A 21,594-nucleotide genomic window follows, 5' to 3' on the forward strand; every position below is an offset into this window, starting at 1 on the left:
CCCCAAGATTGTCCCCATGGTGACAGCACCCCAAGTTTGTCCCCATGACCCCCATGGTGACAGCACCCCAAGATTGTCCCTATTACCCCCCATGGTGACAGCACCCCCAGACTTGTCCCCATGGTGACAGCACCCCCAAGTTTGTCCCCATGACCCCCCCCGGGCTGGCAGCACCCCAAGATTGTCCCCATGACCCCCCCATGGTGACAGCACCCCAAGTTTGTCCCCATGGTGGCAGCACCCCAAGATTATCTCCCATGACCCCACCCAGGGTGGCAGCACCCCAAGTTTGTCCCCATGGTGACAGCACCCCAGGTTTGTCCCCATGACCCCCCCATGGTGACAGCACCCCAAGTTTCCCCCATGGTGACAACAGCCCCCCAGCTGTCCCCCCAGCAGCACAGACCCCCAGCTCTCCCAGGTCGCTTTATTGTCCCCTTCACGGTGACACCCGGGGGGGGGGGGGGGGACACCCCCAGTGTCCCCACATGGGGCACGACCCGACCCCCCTGGGCTGAGTGACAGGAACAGGGCCCCAATTTGGGGCTAAACTGGCCCATTTTGGGGCGGGGGGGGGTCCAGCCGCAGCAGCTGCTCCCGCGGTGACGGGAGGTGACAAAGCGGGACACAGTGCCACCCACGGGGACAAGGGACACGTGTGGCCCTCACCCCACTGCCCCAGCGGGTGACATGGGGGGGACAATGCGGGGGGAGGGGCAGATGTGGCCCTTTGTGCCCAAAGTGTCCCCTGAAAGGGCTGCAGGGCTTGGGGACAAGTGCCAAATGGTGCCGGGGACAGGAAGGCTTGGGAACAAGGACAGGGACATGGCAGCGATGGGGACAAGGGGCTTGGGGACAAGGACAGGGACGTGTCCCCGATGCAGACAAGGGGCTGCTTGGCTTGGGGACAAGGACACGACCCTATGGGGACAAGGGGCTTGGGGACAAGGACAGAGACGTGTCCCTGATGTGGCCAAGGGTGGGGACATGTCCCCAGTGCAGCCAAAGGGCTACTTGGCTTGGGGACAAGGACACAACTCTATGGGGACAAAGGTCTTGGGGACAAGGACAGGGACGTGTCCCTGATGTGGCCAAGGGGTTTGGGGACATGTCCCCAGTGCAGCCAAGGGGCTGCCTGGCTTGGGGACAAGGACAGGGACACGACCCTATGGGGACAAGGGGCTTGGGGACAAGCACAGGGACATGTCCCTGATGTGGCCAAGGGGCTTGGGGACAGGGACACACGACCCTATGGGGACAAGGGGCTTGGGGACAAGGACAGGGACACGACCCTATGGGGACAAGGGGCTTGGGGACAAGGACAGGGACGTGTCCCTGATGTGGCCAAGGAGCTTGGGGACAGGGACACACGACCCTTATGGGGACAAGGGGCTTGGGGACAAGGACAGGGACAGTCCCTGATGTGGCCAAGGGGTTTGGGGACAGGGACACACGACCCAATGGGGACAAGGGGCTTGGGGACAAGGACAGGGATGTGTCCCTGATGTGGCCAAGGGGGTTGGGGACAGGGACACACGACCCTATGGGGACAAGGGGCTTGGGGACAAGGACAGGGATGTGTCCCTGATGTGGCCAAGGGGGTTGGGGACAGGGACACACGACCCTATGGGGACAAGGGGCTTAGGGACAAGGACAGGGACATGTCCCTGATGTGGCCAAGGGGCTTGGGGACAAGGACAAGTCCCTGAAGTGGCCAAGGTGCTGAGGAGCTTGGGGACAAGGACAGGGACATGACCCTGATGTGGCCAAGGGGACTGGGGACAGGGACACACGACCCTATGGGGACAAGGGGCTTGGGGACAAGGACAGGGACACGACCCTATGGGGACAAGGGGCTTAGGGACAAGGACAGGGACGTGTCCCTGATGTGGCCAAGGGGTTTGGGGACAAGGACAAGTCCCTGAAGTGGCCAAGGTGCTGAGGAGCTTGGGGACAAGGACAGGGACATGACCCTATGGGGACAAGGACAGGGACATGACCCTGATGTGGCCAAGGGTGGGGACATGTCCCCAGTGCAGCCAAGGGGCTGCTTGGCTTGGGGACAAGGACAGGAACATGTCCCTTTGGGGACAAGGGGCTTGGGGACAAGGACAGGGACGTGTCCCTGATGTGGCCAAGGGGTTTGGGGACATGTCCCCAGTGAAGCCAAGGGGCTGCTTGGCTTGGGGACAAGGACAGGGACACAACCCTATGGGGACAAGGACAGGGACATGACCCTGATGTGGCCAAGGGTGGGGACATGTCCCCAGTGCAGCCAAAGGGCTACTTGGCTTGGGGACAAGGACACGACCCTATGGGGACAAAGGGCTTAGGGACAAGGACAGGGACATGACCCTGATGTGGCCAAGGGGTTTGGGGACATGTCCCCAGTGCAGCCAAGGGGCTGCTTGGCTTGGGGACAAGGACAGGGACATGACCCTATGGGGACAAAGGGCTTGGGGACAAGGACAGGGACGTGTCCCTGATGTGGCCAAGGGGTTTGGGGACATGTCCCCAGTGAAGCCAAGGGGCTGCTTGGCTTGGGGACAAGGACAGGGACACAACCCTATGGGGACAAGGGGCTTGGGGACAAGGACAGGGATGTGTCCCTGATGTGGCCAAGGGGACTGGGGACAGGGACACACGACCCTATGGGGACAAGGGGCTTGGGGACAAGGACAGGGACGTGTCCCTGATGTGGCCAAGGGGACTGGGGACAGGGACACACGACCCTTATGGGGACAAGGGGCTTGGGGACAAGGACAGGGACACATGACCCTATGGGGACAAGGGGTTTGGGGACAAGGACAAGTCCCTGAAGTGGCCAAGGTGCTGAGGAGCTTGGGGACAAGGACAGGAACATGACCCTGATGTGGCCAAGGGTGGGGACATGTCCCCAGTGCAGCCAAGGGGCTACGTGGCTTGGGGACAAGGACAGGGACGTGTCCCTGATGTGGCCAAGGGGCTTGGGGACAGGGACACACGACCCTATGGGGACAAGGGGCTTGGGGACAAGGACAGGGACACGACCCTATGGGGACAAGGGGCTTGGGGACAAGGACAGGGACAGTCCCTGATGTGGCCAAGGGGTTTGGGGACAGGGACACACGACCCTATGGGGACAAGGGGCTTGGGGACAAGGACAGGGACAGTCCCTGATGTGGCCAAGGGGGTTGGGGACAGGGACACACGACCCTATGGGGACAAGGGGCTTGGGGACAAGGACAGGGACACAACCCTATGGGGACAAGGGGCTTGGGGACAAGGACAGGGACGTGTCCCTGATGTGGCCAAGGGGTTTGGGGACATGTCCCCAGTGCAGCCAAGGGGCTGCTTGGCTTGGGGACAAGGACAGGGACATGACCCTATGGGGACAAAGGGCTTGGGGACAAGGACAGGGACATGTCCCTGATGTGGCCAAGGGGCTTGGGGACAAGGACAAGTCCCTGAAGTGGCCAAGGTGCTGAGGAGCTTGGGGACAAGGACAGGGACAAGTCCCTGATGTGGCCAAGGGGCTTGGGGACAGGGACACACGACCCTATGGGGACAAGGGGCTTGGGGACAAGGACAGGGACGTGTCCCTGATGTGGCCAAGGGGACTGGGGACAGGGACACGACCCTATGGGGACAAAGGGCTTAGGGACAAGGACAGGGACGTGTCCCTGATGCGGCCAAGGGGCTTGGGGACATGTCCCCAGGGCAGCCAAGGGGCTGTTTGGCTTGGGGACAAGGACACGACCCTATGGGGACAAGGGGCTTGGGGACAAGGACAAGTCCCTGAAGCGGCCAAGGTGCTGAGGAGCTTGGGGACAAGGACAGGGACATGACCCTGATGTGGCCAAGGGTGGGGACATGTCCCCAGTGCAGCCAAAGGGCTACTTGGCTTGGGGACAAGGACAGGGATGTGTCCCTGATGTGGCCAAGGGGCTTGGGGACAAGGACAAGTCCCTGAAGTGGCCAAGGTGCTGAGGAGCTTGGGGACAAGGACAGGGACACGACCCTATGGGGACAAAGGGCTTGGGGACAAGGACAGGGACGTGTCCCTGATGTGGCCAAGGGGCTTGGGGACAGGGACACACGACCCTATGGGGACAAGGGGCTTGGGGACAAGGACAGGGACACAAGCCTATGGGGACAAAGGGCTTAGGGACAAGGACAGGGACATGTCCCTGATGTGGCCAAGGGGCTTGGGGACAGGGACACACGACCCTATGGGGACAAGGGGCTTGGGGACAAGGACAGGGACAGTCCCTGATGTGGCCAAGGGGCTTGGGGACAGGGACACACGACCCTTATGGGGACAAGGGGCTTAGGGACAAGGACAGGGAGACGACCCTATGGGGACAAAGGGCTTAGGGACAAGGACAGGGACACAACCCTATGGGGACAAAGGGCTTGGGGACAAGGACAGGGACGTGTCCCTGATGTGGCCAAGGGGACTGGGGACAGGGACACACGACCCTATGGGGACAAGGGGCTTGGGGACAAGGACAGGGACGTGTCCCTGATGTGGCCAAGGGTGGGGACACGTCCCCAATGCAGCCAAGGGGCTGCTTGGCTTGGGGACAAGGACACGACCCTTATGGGGACAAGGGGCTTAGGGACAGGGACAAGTCCCTGAAGTGGCCAAGGTGCTGAGGAGCTTGGGGACAAGGACAGGGACATGACCCTATGGGGACAAGGACAGGGACATGACCCTGATGTGGCCAAGGGGTTTGGGGACATGTCCCCAGTGCAGCCAAGGGGCTGCTTGGCTTGGGGACAAGGACACAACCCTATGGGGACAAGGGGCTTGGGGACAAGGACAGGGACGTGTCCCTGATGTGGCCAAGGGGTTTGGGGACATGTCCCCAGTGCAGCCAAGGGGCTGCTTGGCTTGGGGACAAGGACACGACCCTATGGGGACAAGGGGCTTGGGGACAAGGACAGGGACATGTCCCTTTGGGGACAAGGGGCTTGGGGACAAGGACAAGTCCCTGAAGTGGCCAAGGTGCTGAGGAGCTTGGGGACAAGGACAGGGACAGTCCCTGATGTGGCCAAGGGGCTTGGGGACAGGGACACACGACCCTATGGGGACAAGGGGCTTGGGGACAAGGACAGGGACACCACCCTATGGGGACAAGGGGCTTGGGGACAAGGACAGGGACGTGTCCCTGATGTGGCCAAGGGTGGGGACATGTCCCCAATGCAGCCAAGGGGCTACTTGGCTTGGGGACAAGGACACGACCCTATGGGGACAAAGGGCTTAGGGACAAGGACAGGGACAGTCCCTGATGTGGCCAAGGGGCTTGGGGACAGGGACACACGACCCTTATGGGGACAAGGGGCTTGGGGACAAGGACAGGGACGTGTCCCTGATGTGGCCAAGGGGCTTGGGGACAGGGACACACGACCCTATGGGGACAAGGGGCTTGGGGACAAGGACAGGGACGTGTCCCTGATGTGGCCAAGGGGCTTGGGGACAGGGACACACGACCCTATGGGGACAAGGGGCTTGGGGACAAGGACAGGGACAGTCCCTGATGTGGCCAAGGGGCTTGGGGACAGGGACACACGACCCTATGGGGACAAGGGGCTTGGGGACAAGGACAGGGACAGTCCCTGATGTGGCCAAGGGGCTTGGGGACAGGGACACACGACCCTATGGGGACAAGGGGCTTGGGGACAAGGACAGGGACAGTCCCTGATGTGGCCAAGGGGCTTGGGGACAAAGGCAAGAGACCTGGGGGTGTCACAGAGCTCCAAGTGTCCCCCCCAAACACATCCAAGGGGTCACAGGCCTCACGTTGATCCCCTCGGGGGGCCACAAGTGTCCGTCCGGTGTCCCCAAGCGCAGGGGACACTGTCACCATCTGTCCCCCCTCTTTGGGGTCCCAAGTGGGTAAAATGAGCTGATTAAATAAATTAAAACCTGGGGGGGGGGGGTTCATCAATTCACCAGCAGCGCGTTGTCCTGCAGAGGAGCCCTGTGGGGTGACAGAAATGGGGTGAAAACAGGCGAATTTGGTGAAAAATGGCTTTGATTTGGGAACGAGAGCTCAAGGGACACCCCAAAAATGACATGGGGGGGACATATGGGGGGTGACACCCACGGGTCATGTCCCCCGTGGGCTGGAAATGCGCTAAAATCAATGTGAGTTTTCCCCTTGAGGGATGGATATGGGGGGTTATGAGTGTCCCCAAGTGTCCCCAAGTGTCCCCAAGTGTCCCCAAAAACTCACCGCTCGCAGCAGCAGAAGACGGAGCAGCCGGGGGGGCTGTGGCGTCGGAATTTGCCGGATTTGGGGGTGTCGGTGCATTGGGCGATGAAGGTTTGGAGCTGGGAGGTGGGTGCGTCGCCCTCGCACTGATGCTGCGGGGACAGAAAAGAGGGGATTTCAGCCCAAAAGAAAGGGATGGGAGGGACCCTGCAAATGGGATTTTGGGTGGGAAAAGGACATTGGAGCCCCCCAGTGACAAAAATGGGGTTTTCAATGGGGAATAAGACGCTGAAAATGGGGTTTTTAGGGGGAAAAGGAGCCTGGATGCATCTGGTGACAAAAAAGGGGATTTTCAATGGGAAATAAGACCCTGAAAATGGGGTTTTTTTTCCCATTGAAAATCCCCTTTTTTGTCACCAGATGCATCCAGGCTCCTTTTTCCCCCTAAAAACCCCATTTTCAGGGTCTTATTCCCCATTGAAAACCCCATTTTTTGTCACCAGATGCATCCAGGCTCCTTTTTCCCACTAAAAACCCCATTTTCAGGGTCTTATTTCCCATTGAAAATCCCCTTTTTTGTCACCAGATGCATCCAGGCTCCTTTTCCCACTAAAAACCCCATTTTCAGGGTCTTATTTCCCATTGAAAATCCCCTTTTTTGTCACCAGATGCATCCAGGCTCCTTTTTCCCCCTAAAAACCCCATTTTCAGGGTCTTATTTCCCATTGAAAATCCCCTTTTTTGTCACCAGATGCATCCAGGCTCCTTTTCCCACTAAAAACCCCATTTTCAGGGTCTTATTTCCCATTGAAAATCCCCTTTTTTGTCACCAGATGCATCCAGGCTCCTTTTTCCCCCTAAAAACCCCATTTTCAGGGTCTTATTTCCCATTGAAAATCCCCTTTTTTGTCACCAGATGCATCCAGGCTCCTTTTCCCACTAAAAACCCCATTTTCAGGGTCTTAAGGGGAAAAAAGGAGCCTGGGTCCATCTGGTGACAAAAAAGGGGATTTTCAATGGGAAATAAGACCCTGAAAATGGGGTTTTTAGGGGGGAAAAGGGACACTGAATCAATCTCTGGTGACAAAAAAGTGGTGTTTTCCAATGGGAAAAGAGACCTGAAAATGGGGTTTTTAGGGGAAAAAGGAGCCTGGATGCATCTGGTGACAAAAAAGGGGATTATCAATGGGAAATAAGACCCTGAAAATGGGGTTTTTAGGGGGAAAAAGGAGCCTGGGTCCATCTGGTGACAAAAAAGGGGATTTTCAATGGGAAATAAGACCCTGAAAATGGGGTTTTTAGTGGGAAAAAGGAGCCTGGATCAGTCTGGTGACAGAAAACTGACATTTTCCAATGGGAAAGGGGACACCAAACCCATTCAGTGCCAAAACCAAGTATTCCCCATCACTCAAAACACAAGCTGAGCTTAAGGAGATTTAGGCCTGACCTTAATGGTCTCGTAGGAGCCGGTGATGAGGGCGATGAAGAGGCTGAGCACCATGTAGATGAAGAGGCTGATGAAGGTGTAGAGGTAGATCTGGCTGAACAGCCACACCAGGTAACTGTGTTGCTGCATCTCGGCGAACGTCACAAACATGTCGTCACCGTTGATGAGCGAGAAGAGACACTCGGACACCATAGAGAGCGAGCGGAACTGCGGCGAGAGGCCACAAAGTGTCACCCGCGGGGGTAAATCCGGCCCAAAACGGGGGTTATTTGTCCCCAAACGCCACCCAGATGCAAGCGGGGGGGGTGACAGCCCTAAAAGTGTCACCTTGACATGGTAGGGCCCCAGGACGATCCACCCGCAGAAGCAGTAGCCAAGGTAGATGACGGCCACGCAGCAGCAGAAGCGGATGACGTTGGGAAGTGCCACCCGTAAGGTGACGATGAGGATCTGCGGGGATGCAAATGTTACGGAATCTGTTAGAAGGGAGCCTGAAAAATCATCTTTTTCCCGGAGCGGGGACACGCAGGTGAGGTGACAAAGGGACCAGGTGGGTTTGAGCGACCTGTGAGCTGCCGCAAAATGGCGCCAGAATCACCTCAGGGCTCAAAGTGGCCCCAGAATCACCTCAGGGACATCAAAGTGGCGGCACCAGAATCACCTCAGGGACATCAAAATGGCGCCGCCACAATCACCTCAGGGCCATCAAAATGGCGCCACCAGAATCACCTCAGGGCCATCAAAATGGCGCCACCAGAATCACCTCAGGGCCATCAAAATGGCGCCACCAGAATCACCTCAGGGCCATCAAAATGGCGCCACCAGAATCACCTCAGGGCCATCAAAATGGCGCCACCAGAATCACCTCAGGGCCATCAAAATGGCGCCACCACAATCACCTCAGGGCCATCAAAATGGCGCCACCACAATCACCCCAGGGCCATCAAAGTGGCGCCGCCACAATCACCCCAGGGCCATCAAAGTGGCGCCATCAGGGACATCAAAATGGCTTTAAAACACAAACTGTGGGCCCAGGAGCACCCGTATCACCTCAGGGCGCAAAATTGTGGCATCAGAAGCACTGAAATCACCTGAAAACACAAAATGGTGGCCCCAGGGGTGCCAGAATCACCTCAGGGCTCCAAAACGTCACCAGAATCACCTCAGGACTCAAAATGGCGCCCCCAGAATCACCTCAGGGCTCAAAATGGCGCCACAATCACCTCAGGGCTCAAAATGGTGACATCAGGGACATCAAAATGGCTTTAAAATACAAACTGTGGGCCATAGGGCACCCGTATCTCCTCAGGGCTCAAAATTGTGGCACCAGAGGCAATGAAATCGCCTCAAAACACAAAATGGTGGCCCCAGGGGTGCCAGAATCACCTCAGGGACATCAAAATGGCGCCAGAATCACCTCAGGGACATCAAAATGGCGCCAGAATCATCTCAGGGCTCAAAATGGCGCCAGAGTCACCTCAGGGATCAAAATGGTGGCATCAGGGACATCAAAATGGCTTTAAAATGCAAACTGTGGGCCATAGGGCAGCTCAGGGCTCAAAATGGTGGCACCAGAGGCACTGAAATCGCCTCAAAACACAAAATGGTGGCCCCAGGGGTGCCAGAGTCACCTCAGGGCTCCAAAATGGCGCCAGAATCACCTCAGGGCTCCAAAATGGCACCAGAGTCACCTCAGGGCTCCAAAATGGCGCCAGAGTCACCTCAGGGCTCCAAAATGGTGGCATCAGGGACATCAAAATGGCTTTAAAACGCAAACTGTGGGCCATGGGGCACCTCAGGGCTCAAAATGGTGGCACCAGAGGCACTGAAATCGCCTCAAAACACAAAATGGTGGCCCCAGGGGTGCCAGAATCACCTCAGGGACATCAAAATGGCGCCAGAATCATCTCAGGGCTCAAAATGGCGCCAGAGTCACCTCAGGGATCAAAATGGTGGCATCAGGGACATCAAAATGGCTTTAAAATGCAAACTGTGGGCCATAGGGCACCCGTATCTCCTCAGGGCTCAAAATTGTGGCACCAGAGGCACTGAAATCGCCTCAAAACACAAAATGGTGGCCCCAGGGGTGCCAGAGTCACCTCAGGGCTCCAAAATGGCGCCACCAGAATCACCTCAGGGCTCAAAATGGCGCCACCAGAACCACTCCAGGGCTCAAAATGGCGCCCCCAGAACCACCTCAGGGCTCAAAACGGCGCCACCAGAACCACCCCAGGGCTCAAAATGGCGCCCCCAGAATCACCCCAGGGCTCAAAATGGCGCCCCCAGAATCACCCCAGGGCTCAAAATGGCGCCCCCAGAATCCCCTCAGGGCTCAAAATGGCGCCACCAGAACCACCCCAGGGCTCAAAATGGCACCCCCAGCATCACCTCAGTGTCACCCACTTCTCCCAGTTTGGTGTCACCAGCAAACTGGTTGATCCCTCAATCCAAGCCGTTGATGAATCTATCGAACAGCACTGGTCCCAGCACCGACCCTTGAGAGACTCCGCTAGACAACATGGTGAAGCGCCCATTGTCACCCCAATGTCCCCATCGGAGCGGAGCCGGGTGCCAACCGTCAGCTCCGAGCATGGAGGTTGTCCCCTGGTGTCACCGTGTCCCCATCACTCACGTTGTACTTCTGGAAGAAGGTGAGGTAGCGGATGACGCCCACCCAGACCAACAACGTGGACGTGCCCAGCAAGATGCTGCAGACGTCATAGCTGGCAAAGTTCTGTGGGGACAGAGGTGACAACGGGCATGAGGTGCCATCCCCAGTGTCCCCAATGTCGTCCCCAACACCCTCATGACGCCCCGCGCCAGCCATAAGTGTCATGGCGCTGCCACAAGCCACGCCGTTCCAACAATGCCTGTCCCTTTGTTGTCACCTCCCTGTCCCCAAGGGAAAAATGGGGGTCAGGATGTCCCCAATTCTGTCCCCTAACCCACTGTCGCAGCCCTGGTGACACCCAGAAGTGTCACCCAGAAGTGTCACCATGGCACACAACACGTAGCCAAGCACCCAGAGGTGGCCGTTGTGTGGCTTTGCCACCCGCCATAGCGAAATGTCCCCTCCCCGGAGCACGGGGCCACCCAAAGCTTCGCGTCACCCCCCATTGTCACCCCCCATTGTCACCCCCCATTGTCACCGTCACCTTGGACTCGATGCCGATCTTCATGATGGTTCCCAGGACGGTGAGGACGTCGCTGATGACCAGGAGGATGTACCAGCCATTAAGGAACTCCATGCGGTCGCCCAGGCCCACGCCGCGGTCGTAACGGCGCCGGAAAAAGCGGCAGAATTCCTACGGGATCGGGGAAAAACCCAAAAACCAACCCAAAAAAAATCAGTGTTTTACTTATATTTCAAGAAGCTTCTACTCCGCCGACCATAAGTGTTGTCGCATTTATCTACAGGAGAACGTGACGAACACTGAACAGTCGCACAGAAGTATTCAGTGGTGTTGTTGTTCAGTGTTGCAAAGTGAATAATGATGAGAAAAGCAACAATTTTGACATTTCTTTTTGGTGTATCTGGGTAGGAACAACCCCAGGTTTCAGTGTAAGTTGGGAACGAACTGTTGGAGCGGTGAAAAGGGAGATGGGGGTCCTGGGGACAGCAGGATGAGCATGAGAAAAGGGTTTAGTTCAGATACTGTCAGGGTATACTTGGGAAACATATATATATATATATAATATATACAGCCATAGCACCCTGAGAACGCCCCATCCCGTCTGATGTGGGAAGCTAAGCAGGGTCGGGCCTGGTCAGTGCTTGGATGGGAGACCAGTGGTGCCTGGGGGGTTAGAAGGGGGTGGTCAGTAGGTCAGAGAGGTTCTCCTGCCCCTCTGCTCTGCCCTTGAAAAAAGGGTTTAATTCAGATACTATCAGGATATAGTTGGGGAACATATATATACACATAATATATACAGCCACAGCACCCTGAGAACACCCCATCCCGTCTGATCTGGGAAGCTAAGCAGGGTCGGGCCCGGTCAGCGCTTGGATGGGAGACCAGCTGGGAATAGCGGGTGCTGTGGGCTGAGCCAGCACTGGGCCCTTGTGGCCAGGAAGCCAATGGGACCTGGGGGGGTTTGAAGGGGGTGGTCAGTAGGTCAGGGAGGTTCTCCTGCCCCTCTGCTCTGCCCTGGGGAGGCCACACCTGGAATAGTGTGTCACATCTGGAATAGTGTGTCCAGTTGTGGCCCCTCAGCTCAAGTACAGGGAACCGAACCAACACTCTGTGATTCTGTTTTCACGCCCCCTCCCATTGTCCCCACGTCACTCACATGCTGCAGCATCAACCCCCGGACGATGGAGCGTGCGCAGAGGACGAACGACAACGAGCACACCAGGATGACGACGACGTCGAAGAGCAACCGGAACGAGTTGTCACCTACAAGGGGAGGGGGACAGTCACCCGGGGTCCCCCGGTGACACCGCTTGGGGACAGGCGCCACCGTTGTCACACCTCGGCCGAAGACGCTGGGGTCTTTGCATTCCTTGATGTCGGCTCGGTTGTCCAGGCGGATTTTCACCCGGCCGCTGTGCGCCTTGTTGTCAAACGTGATCTGGGGACAAAACGGGGACCGGTTCCTCTTTATATTTCTGTTCGCAATAGGATACGCTATAAAATATTTGCTACGTCTGGAATTCAGAAGCTGCTGTTTGCACATCGTGAACCTTAAAAGAGAGGAATCGCTTCAGGATGTCGCAGGGACAACATCCACTTGACATCGGGTAAAAAAAATACATTAAAAAAATAAAAATAAGGGAATTCAGAGAGTGAGAAACTTGTTGGATTGTCCACATCAGACTATTTTTAGCCTTGTTTATACTGACATGGCCCCACGTCCCATTCACCCTTCCCACTGTCCCCTCCCCAGTGTCTCCATGTCCCAATTGCCCCTCCTCAATGTCCCCATGTCCCATTATCCCCAGTGTCCCCGTGTCCCATTATCCCCATGCCCCATTGTCCCATTTCCCCCTCCCCAGTGTCCCCGTGTCCCATTATCCCCAGTGTCCCCCTCCCCACTGTCCCCATGTCCCAATTCCCCCTCTCCCTGGTGTCCCCATGTCCCATTATCCCCAGTATCCCCCTCCCCAGTGTCCCCAAGTCCCATTTCCCCCTCCTCAGTGTCCCCATGTCCCAAAATCCCACTGTTCCCATGTCCTATTTCCCCCTCCTCAGTGTCCCCATGTCCCATTATCCCCAGTGTCCCCATGTCCCATTCCCCCTCCTCAGTGTCCCCATGTCCCATTATCCCCAGTGTCCCCCTCCCCACTGTCCCCATGTCCCAATTCCCCCTCTCCCTGGTGTCCCCATGTCCCATTATCCCCCTCCTCAGTGTCCCCATGTCCCATTATCCCCACTGTCCCAATATCCCACTGTTCCCATGTCCCATTCACCCCTCCTCAGTGTCCCCGTGTCCCATTATCCCCCATGTCCCATTCCCCCTCCCCACTGTCCCCATGTCCCATTATCCCCAATGTCCCCAAGTCCCAATTCCCCCTCTCCCTGGTGTCCCCATGTCCCATTATCCCCCTCCCCAGTGTCCCCAAGTCCCATTCACCCCTCCTCAGTGTCCCCATGTCCCATTATCCCCCATGTCCCATTCCCCCTCCCCACTGTCCCCATGTCCCATTATCCCCAATGTCCCCCTCCCCACTGTCCCCATGTCCCAATTCCCCCTCCCCATCATCCCCATGTCCCCAGTGTCCCCATGTCCCCAGTGTCCCCATGTCCCATTCCCCCTCCTCAGTGTCCCCATGTCCCATTATCCCCAGTGTCCCCCTCCCCACTGTCCCCATGTCCCAATTCCCCCTCTCCCTGGTGTCCCCATGTCCCATTACCCTCAGTGTCCCCATGTCCCAATTCCCCCTCCCCATCATCCCCATGTCCCCAGTGTCCCATTATACCCACTGTCCCAAAATCCCACTGTTCCCATGTCCCATTTCCCCCTTCTCAGTGTCCCCATGTCCCATTATCCCCAATGTCCCCATGTCCCATTATCCCCAATGTCCCAATTCCCCCTCTCCCTGGTGTCCCCATGTCCCATTATCCCCAGTGTCCCCATGTCCCATTACCCTCAGTGTCCCCAATTCCCAATTCCCCCTCCCCAGCGTCCCCATGTCCCATTATCCCCCATTTCCCCATGTCCCAATTCCCCCTCCCCAGTGTCCCCATGTCCCAATTCCCCCTCCCCAGTGTCCCCATGTCCCTAGTGTCCCCATGTCCCAATTCCCCCTCCCCAGCGTCCCCATGTCCCTAGTGTCCCCATGTCCCATTATCCCCCATGTCCCCATGTCCCTAGTGTCCCCATGTCCCATTATCCCCCATGTCCCAATTCCCCCTCCCCAGTGTCCCCATGTCCCTAGTGTCCCCATGTCCCATTATCCCCCATGTCCCCATGTCCCAATTCCCCCTCCCCAGCGTCCCCATGTCCCCGGTGTCCCCATGTCCCATTACCCTCAGTGTCCCCATGTCCCAATTCCCCCTCCCCAGTGTCCCCATGTCCCCAGTGTCCCCATGTCCCATTATCCACACGTCCCATTCACCCGTCCCCAGTGTCCCCATGAGTGCCGGTGTCACCCCGGTTGCATCACCCCCATTGTGTCACCCCCATTGCGTCACCCCCATTGCGTCACCCCCATTGCGTCACCCCCATTGCGTCACCCCAGCCACACTCACGGTGATGGTGAAGGTGTAACAGTCGGGGATCTCATTGTTGATGATGGTTTGGATGTTGATGGCCTTCAACTTGAACTGGATGGTGACATTGATGAGCCTGCGGGAAGGGACACACATCAAATCCTCCTCTGGGGGGGGGTCAAGCATAACAAACCCCCCAAAAAACACCACACTGGGGTCAAACAACCCACAAACGGGGGGGGGGGAACATCATCTGGGGGTGCGGATGGTGCTGGGACGTCCCCGTTTCGGTTCAGCCGACACCGAGCGGATGTTCTTGATGCCAAATTGTGGGACACGGTGGATTTTGGGGGGGGGGGCGGGGGCTGATGGTGACTTTACTTGTGAAACTTGAGGGTGAAGTTCTTGTAGCCATGCGCCAGCTCGGGGGGAAGGGGCTGCGGGTCCTCGGGATCCACGCCCAGGCAGTCTGTGGGGAGCGAAAAACACCGTCACGGACCCCGAAAAGGCAGAAAACTGACCCAAAAAGCCACTCCAGGACATGGTGGGGGCCTCGGTGTCCCCAAAACCCACCAGTGGTCATCTCAGGGTTGATACTAAAGGATGTTCGAGGCACCTCAGATGCCTCAAACCCCATAAAAGGGCCCAAAAGCCAAATCAGGAGCCACTGGTGGCTGCAGGACGAGTGACCTCAACCCCGTTGTCCCCACAACCCACCAGTGACAACCTTGGGGTCAATACTGAAGGATGTCCAAGGCCCCTCAGACCCCCTCAGGACCCAGTGGTGGCCCCATTGTCCCCAAAACCCACCAGTGACAACCTTGGGGTTGACAATGAAGGACGTCCAAGGTCCCACAAACCCCCTCAAACCCCCAAAAAGGACCCAAAACCCACCCCAGGACCCACTGGTGGCCACAGGATGAGCAACCTCAAACCCGTTGTCCCCACAACCCACCGGTGACAACCTTGGGGTCAATATTGAAGGATGTCCAAGGCCCCTCAGGACCCAGTGGTGGCCCCATTGTCCCCACAACCCACCAGTGACAACCTTGGGGTCAATACTGAAGGATGTCCAAGGCCCCTCAGACCCCCTCAGGACCCAGTGGTGGCCCCATTGTCCCCACAACCCACCAGTGACAACCTTGGGATCAATACTGAAGGATGTCTGAGGCTTCTCAGACTCCCTTAAACCCCATAAAAGGACCCAAAACCCACCCCAGAAACCACCGGTGGCCGCAGGATGAGCGACCTTAACCCCATTGTCCCCACAACCCACCAGTGACAACCTTGGGGTCAATATTGAAGGATGTCCAAGGGCCCTCAGGACCCAGTGGTGGCCCCATTGTCCCCAAAACCCACCGGTGACAACCTTGGGGTTGATAATGAAGGACGTCCAAGGTCCCACAAACCCCCTCAAGCCCCCAAAAAGGACCCAAAACCCACCCCAGGACCCACTGGTGGCCACAGGATGAGGAACCTCAACCCCGTTGTCCCCACAACCCACCAGTGACAACCTTGGGGTCAATACTGAAGGATGTCCAAGGCCCCTCAGACCCCCTCAGGACCCAGTGGTGGCCCCAGTGTCCCCAAAACCCACCAGTGACAACCTTGGGGTCAATATTGAAGGACACCTGAGGCCCCTCAGACTCCTTCATACCCCATAAAAGGACCCAAAACCCACCCCAGGACCCACTGGTGGCCACAGGATGAGGAACCTCAATCCCGTTGTCCCCACAACCCACCGGTGACAACCTTGGGGTCAATACTGAAGGATGTCCAAGGCCCCTCAGGACCCAGTGGTGGCCCCATTGTCCCCACAACCCACCAGTGACAACCTTGGGGTCAATATTGAAGGACACCTGAGGCCCCTCAGACTCCTTCATACCCCATAAAAGGACCCAAAACCCACCCCAGGACCCACTGGTGGCCACAGGATGAGGAACCTCAATCCCATTGTCCCCACAACCCACCAGTGACAACCTTGGGGTCAATACTGAAGGATGTCCAAGGCCCCTCAGGACCCAGTGGTGGCCCCATTGTCCCCACAACCCACCAGTGACAACCTTGGGATCAATACTGAAGGATGTCTGAGGCTTCTCAGACTCCCTTAAACCCCATAAAAGGACCCAAAACCCACCCCAGAAACCACCGGTGGCCGCAGGATGAGCGACCTTAACCCCATTGTCCCCACAACCCACCAGTGACAACCTTGGGGTCAATACTGAAGGATGTCCAAGGCCCCTCAGGACCCACTGGTGGCCCCATTGTCCCCACAACCCACCAGTGACAACCTTGGGGTTGATAATGAAGGACGTCCAAGGTCCCACAAACCCCCTCAAACCCCATAAAAGGACCCAAAACCCACCCCAGGACCCACTGGTGGCCACAGGATGAGCAACCTCAACCCCGTTGTCCCCACAACCCACTGGTGACAACCTTGGGGTCAATATTGAAGGACACCTGAGACCCCTCAGACTCCCTCATACCCCATAAAAGGACCCAAAACCCACCCCAGAATCCACTGGTGGCCACAGGATGAGCAACCTCAACCCCGTTGTCCCCAAAACCCACCAGTGACAACCTTGGGGTCAATACTGAAGGATGTCCAAGGCCCCTCAGGACCCAGTGGTGGCCCCATTGTCCCCAAAACCCACCAGTGACAACCTTGGGGTCAATATTGAAGGACACCTGAGGCCCCTCAGACTCCTTCATACCCCATAAAAGGACCCAAAACCCACCCCAGGACCCACTGGTGGCCACAGGATGAGGAACCTCAACCCCGTTGTCCCCACAACCCACCAGTGACAACCTTGGGGTCAATACTGAAGGATGTCCAAGGCCCCTCAGGACCCAGTGGTGGCCCCGTTGTCCCCACAACCCACCAGTGACAACCTTGGGGTCAATACTGAAGGATGTCAAAGGCCCCTCAGGACCCAGTGGTGGCCCCATTGTCCCCACAACCCACCAGTGACAACCTTGGGGTTGATAATGAAGGATGTCCAAGGTCCCACAAACCCCCTCAAACCCCATAAAAGGACCCAAAACCCGCCCCAGGACCCACTGGTGGCCACAGGATGAGGAACCTCAACCCCGTTGTCCCCACAACCCACTGGTGACAACCTTGGGGTCAATATTGAAGGACACCTGAGACCCCTCAGACTCCCTCATACCCCATAAAAGGACCCAAAACCCACCCCAGAATCCACTGGTGGCCACAGGATGAGCAACCTCAACCCCGTTGTCCCCACAACCCACCAGTGACAACCTTGGGGTCAATACTGAAGGATGTCCAAGGCCCCTCAGGACCCAGTGGTGGCCCCATTGTCCCCACAACCCACCAGTGACAACCTTGGGGTCAATATTGAAGGACACCTGAGACCCCTCAGACTCCCTTAAACCCCATAAAAGGACCCAAAACCCACCCCAGGACCCACTGGTGGCCACAGGATGAGGAACCTCAATCCCGTTGTCCCCACAACCCACCAGTGACAACCTTGGGGTCAATACTGAAGGATGTCCAAGGCCCCTCAGGACCCAGTGGTGGCCCCATTGTCCCCACAACCCACCGGTGACAACCTTGGGGTCAATATTGAAGGACACCTGAGGCCCCTCAGACTCCCTCATACTCCATAAAAGGACCCAAAACCCACCCCAGGACCCACTGGTGGCCGCAGGACGAGCGACCTCAACCCCGTTGTCCCCAAAACCCACCGGTGACAACCTTGGGGTCGATGTTGAAGGTGTCGTTGGCCGGGTCGATGCGCCCTTTGCGATAATACTGCTGGCAGAGCAGCAGCGCCGAGCGGTTCCCCCCGACGTCCTCCCGCGCGTAGGCGTAGCGCCCGATGCTCTCGCTGGGAATGGCCAAGTACTGCAGGGGAATAAAACGTCCCCTCAGTGACTCCGAGTCACCTCGGTGTCCCCTCAGTGTCCCCTCATCACCTTCTCCACGGCGTAGAAGACGCGGTCGTAGAGATCGCGCTGGGTGTAGACGGCGTAGGAGTCGTCGGCGCCGTCCACGTAGCCCTTGAGGAAAAGGTGCTTGAAGGCCACCGTGTTCTCCTCCTTGAACGTCACCACCATCTGGTTGCTGAGCCCGAACAGGATGAGCTGAGGGGACAAAGGTGACAAGGAGTCAAGCCTGGAAATCTTCGAGGCGCAGCCCGAAAAGCAGCTGTTGTGCCCCAAAACTGGGGCGTGGGGGAGGAAATGGCAGCAGCCGATGCAGAGGTGGCCCCAAGGAGACAAGGGGTAGGCAGAGGGTCCTGGAGGTTGTCCCCAACTCCAGCTGGTGGCCCCCAAAGGCCACCGCTCCCCTGTGTCCCCATGTCCCATTATCCCCCTCCCCAGTGTCCCCATGTCCCATTATCCCCATGTCCTATTCCCACCCTCCCCAGTGTCCCATTCCCCCCCTCCCCAGTGTCCCCATGTCCCATTATCCCCAGTGTCCCCATGTCCCATTCCTCCTCTCCCCAGTGTCCCCATGTCCCATTATCCCCAGTGTCCCCATGTCCCATTATCCCCAGTGTCCCCATGTCCCATACCCACCCTCCCCAGTGTCCCCATGTCCCATTATCCCCATGTCCTATTCCCACCCTCCCCAGTGTCCCATTCCATGTCCCAATGTCCCCATGTCCCATTCCCCCCTCCCCACTGTCCCCATGTCCCCATGTCCCATTCCCCCCTCCCCACTGTCCCCATGTCCCCATGTCCCCATGTCCCATTCCCCCCTCCCCACTGTCCCCATGTCCCAATGTCCCCATGTCCCATTCCCCCCTCCCCAGTGTCCCCACGCCCCATTATCCCCCTCCCTACTGCCCCCACGTCACAGTGTCCCCATGTCCCATTTACCCTCCCCACTGTCCCCACACACTGGTTCCCAGTGTCCCCATGTCCCATTCCCCCTCTCCCCAGTGTCCCCATGTCCCATTATCCCCAGTGTCCCCATGTCCCATTATCCCCAGTGTCCCCATGTCCCATACCCACCCTCCCCAGTGTCCCCATGTCCCATTATCCCCATGTCCTATTCCCACCCTCCCCAGTGTCCCATTCCATGTCCCAATGTCCCCATGTCCCATTCCCCCCTCCCCACTGTCCCCATGTCCCAATGTCCCATTCCCCCCTCCCCAGTGTCCCCATGTCCCAACGTCCCCATGTCCCAATGTCCCATTCCCCCCTCCCCAGTGTCCCCATGTCCCATTTCCCCCCTCTCCCAGTGTCCCCACGCCCCATTATCCCCCTCCCTACTGCCCCCACGTCACAGTGTCCCCATGTCCCATTTACAGTGTCCCCACACACTGGTTCCCACTGTCCCCATGTCCCATTCCCCCTCTCCCCAGTGTCCCCATGTCCCATTATCCCACTCTCCACTGTCCCCATGTCCCATTATCCACAGTGTCCCCACACACCGGTGCCCAGTGTCCCCATGTCCCATACCCACCCTCCCCAGTGTCCCCATGTCCCATTCCTCCTCTCCCTAGTGTCGCCATGTCCCATTATCCCCCTCCCCAGTGTCCCCATGTCCCATTATCCCCCTCCCCAGTGTCCCCATGTCCCAGTGTCCCCATGTCCCATTATCCCCCTCCCCAGTGTCCCCATGTCCCAGTGTCCCCATGTCCCATTATCCCCCTCCCCAGTGTCCTCATGTCCCATTATCCCCCTCCCCAGTGTCCCCTTGTCCCACCGTCCCCAGTGTCCCCTTGTCCCACCGTCCCCAGTGTCCCCACGTCCCATTCCCCCTCTCCCCAGAGTCCCCATGTCCCACTGTCCCCATGTCCCATTTCCCCTCTCCCTAGTGTCCCCATGTCCCATTATCCCCCTCCCCAGTGTCCCCATGTCCCATTATCCCCCTCCCCAGTGTCCCCATGTCCCACTGTCCCCATGTCCCATTCCCCCTCTCCCCAGTGTCCCCATGTCCCATTATCCCCCTCCCCAGTGTCCCCATGTCCCACTGTCCCCATGTCCCATTCTCCCTCTCCCCAGTGTCCCCATGTCCCATTATCCCCCTCCCCAGTGTCCCCATGTCCCACTGTCCCCATGTCCCATTTCCCCTCTCCCCAGTGTCCCCATGTCCCATTATCCCCCTCCCCAGTGTCCCCACGTCCCAGTGTCCCCATATCCCACTCCCCCCTCCCCAGTGTCCCCTTGTCCCACTGTCCCCTCCCCACCGCCCCGGTCCCCTTGTCCCCACACCTGGACGGTGACAAGCAGGATCTTGGCCAACTGCAGCCCCAGCTTGACGGGCCGCCGGCCCCGCGCCCGGTACTTATCACAGGGGCTCATGAAGAAATACTTGAGGCGGCGGCGCAGCTCCTCCTCCTCCGCCAGCACCGGAGACTCCGCCGTGCCGTAGCCGGGGCCGTGGCCCAGCAGCCGCTCGGTTTCTGAGGGCAAACGGCACGTTAAGCGGCGGGAACCGGAGGCCTCGGCCGGTCCCGGTCCCGGTCCCGGTCCCCCCGGCCTCTCCCGCTCACCGGACGCCGCCGCCATGGCGGCTTCACTGCCCGCCTCACATGACCGGAAGTGCCCGGCTGCCCGCCCCTTTGGGGCGTGGCCACGCCCACCCCGCGGCCGCCGCTTCGTTGTGGCCACGCTTATTTCACCGCCCACCCGGCGGAGGCCACGCCCACTGGTTGTGGTGACCACGCCCACCCAGGGCTGTCGCTCCTACGGGGGCGGGGATGTGAGCGTGGGGGCGTGGCCATGGGGGGAACATGTCAATAGATGTGACACGTGGCCTTGGGGACACGTCCATGGGGGGTGACATGTGGCATGGGGGGACACATCCATGGATGGTGACATGTGGTCCAGGGGACATGTCCATGGAGAGTGACACGTGGCATGAGGGGACATGTCCGTGGATGGAGACACGTGACCCAGGGGACACATCCATGGGTGGTGACATGTGGCATGGGCAGATATGTCCACGGGTGGTGACATGTGGCCCAGGGGACACGTCCATGGGTGGTGACACGTGGCATGGGGGGACATGTCTGTGGGTGGTGACATGTGGCATGGGGGGACATGTCCCTGGATGGTGACATGTGGCATGGGGAGACATGTCAATGGGTGGTGACATATGGCATGTAGGGACATGTCCATGGGTGGTGACATATGGCATGTAGGGACATGTCCATGGGTGGTGACACGTGGCATGGGGGGACACATCCATGGGTGGTGACATGTGGCCCAGGGGACATGTCAATGGGTGGTGACAAGTGGCATGGGGGGACATGTCCATGGATGGAGACACGTGACCCAGGGGACACATCGATGAGTGGTGACATGTCACCCT

The 21,594-nt window shown here is 58.3% G+C and overlaps 1 protein-coding gene and 1 pseudogene across 4 annotated transcripts; one reads left to right on the forward strand and one right to left on the reverse strand.

The window, feature by feature from the left end:
* Nucleotides 1-413: 413 nt before the first annotated feature.
* On the reverse strand, nucleotides 414-20,896 carry MCOLN1 (mucolipin TRP cation channel 1). 4 transcript variants are annotated; one of them, XR_010468544.1, is made up of 15 exons: nucleotides 20,774-20,896; nucleotides 20,493-20,683; nucleotides 18,243-18,410; nucleotides 18,012-18,171; nucleotides 14,682-14,769; nucleotides 14,340-14,436; nucleotides 12,120-12,219; nucleotides 11,938-12,044; nucleotides 10,803-10,952; nucleotides 10,280-10,381; nucleotides 7,975-8,097; nucleotides 7,648-7,854; nucleotides 6,222-6,352; nucleotides 5,641-5,966; nucleotides 414-4,461 (listed from the first exon to the last, which is right to left on the reverse strand). XR_010468544.1 is itself a non-coding variant. In XM_065043937.1 (14 exons), exons 1-14 carry the CDS (start codon nucleotides 20,787-20,789, stop codon nucleotides 5,930-5,932), a joined length of 1,677 nt encoding a protein of 558 aa, XP_064900009.1. In that variant the 5' UTR covers nucleotides 20,790-20,896; the 3' UTR covers nucleotides 414-5,929. The 4 variants fall into 4 exon arrangements, 1 of the variants encoding a protein (XP_064900009.1); XR_010468543.1 differs by having other exon boundaries at nucleotides 414-4,896; XR_010468542.1 differs by having other exon boundaries at nucleotides 414-5,228.
* LOC135576802 (5S ribosomal RNA) lies at nucleotides 11,573-11,691 on the forward strand (annotated as a pseudogene).
* Nucleotides 20,897-21,594: the final 698 nt, after the last annotated feature.

This window comes from Columba livia, chromosome 30 (assembly GCF_036013475.1).
Source record: "Columba livia isolate bColLiv1 breed racing homer chromosome 30, bColLiv1.pat.W.v2, whole genome shotgun sequence".
Classification (NCBI taxonomy): domain Eukaryota; kingdom Metazoa; phylum Chordata; class Aves; order Columbiformes; family Columbidae; genus Columba; species Columba livia.

What these genes read in the sequence shown, in the direction of transcription:
- MCOLN1 (XM_065043937.1), bottom strand. An exon ending in TCCTGCTTGTCACCGTCCAG is followed by an intron (nt 18,411 to 20,492) that starts GTGTGGGGACAA and finishes TTGTCCCCTCAG; the next exon opens with CTCATCCTGTTCGGGCTCAG. An exon ending in CGACCCCAAGGTTGTCACCG is followed by an intron (nt 14,770 to 18,011) that starts GTGGGTTTTGGG and finishes CGCTCCCCACAG; the next exon opens with ACTGCCTGGGCGTGGATCCC.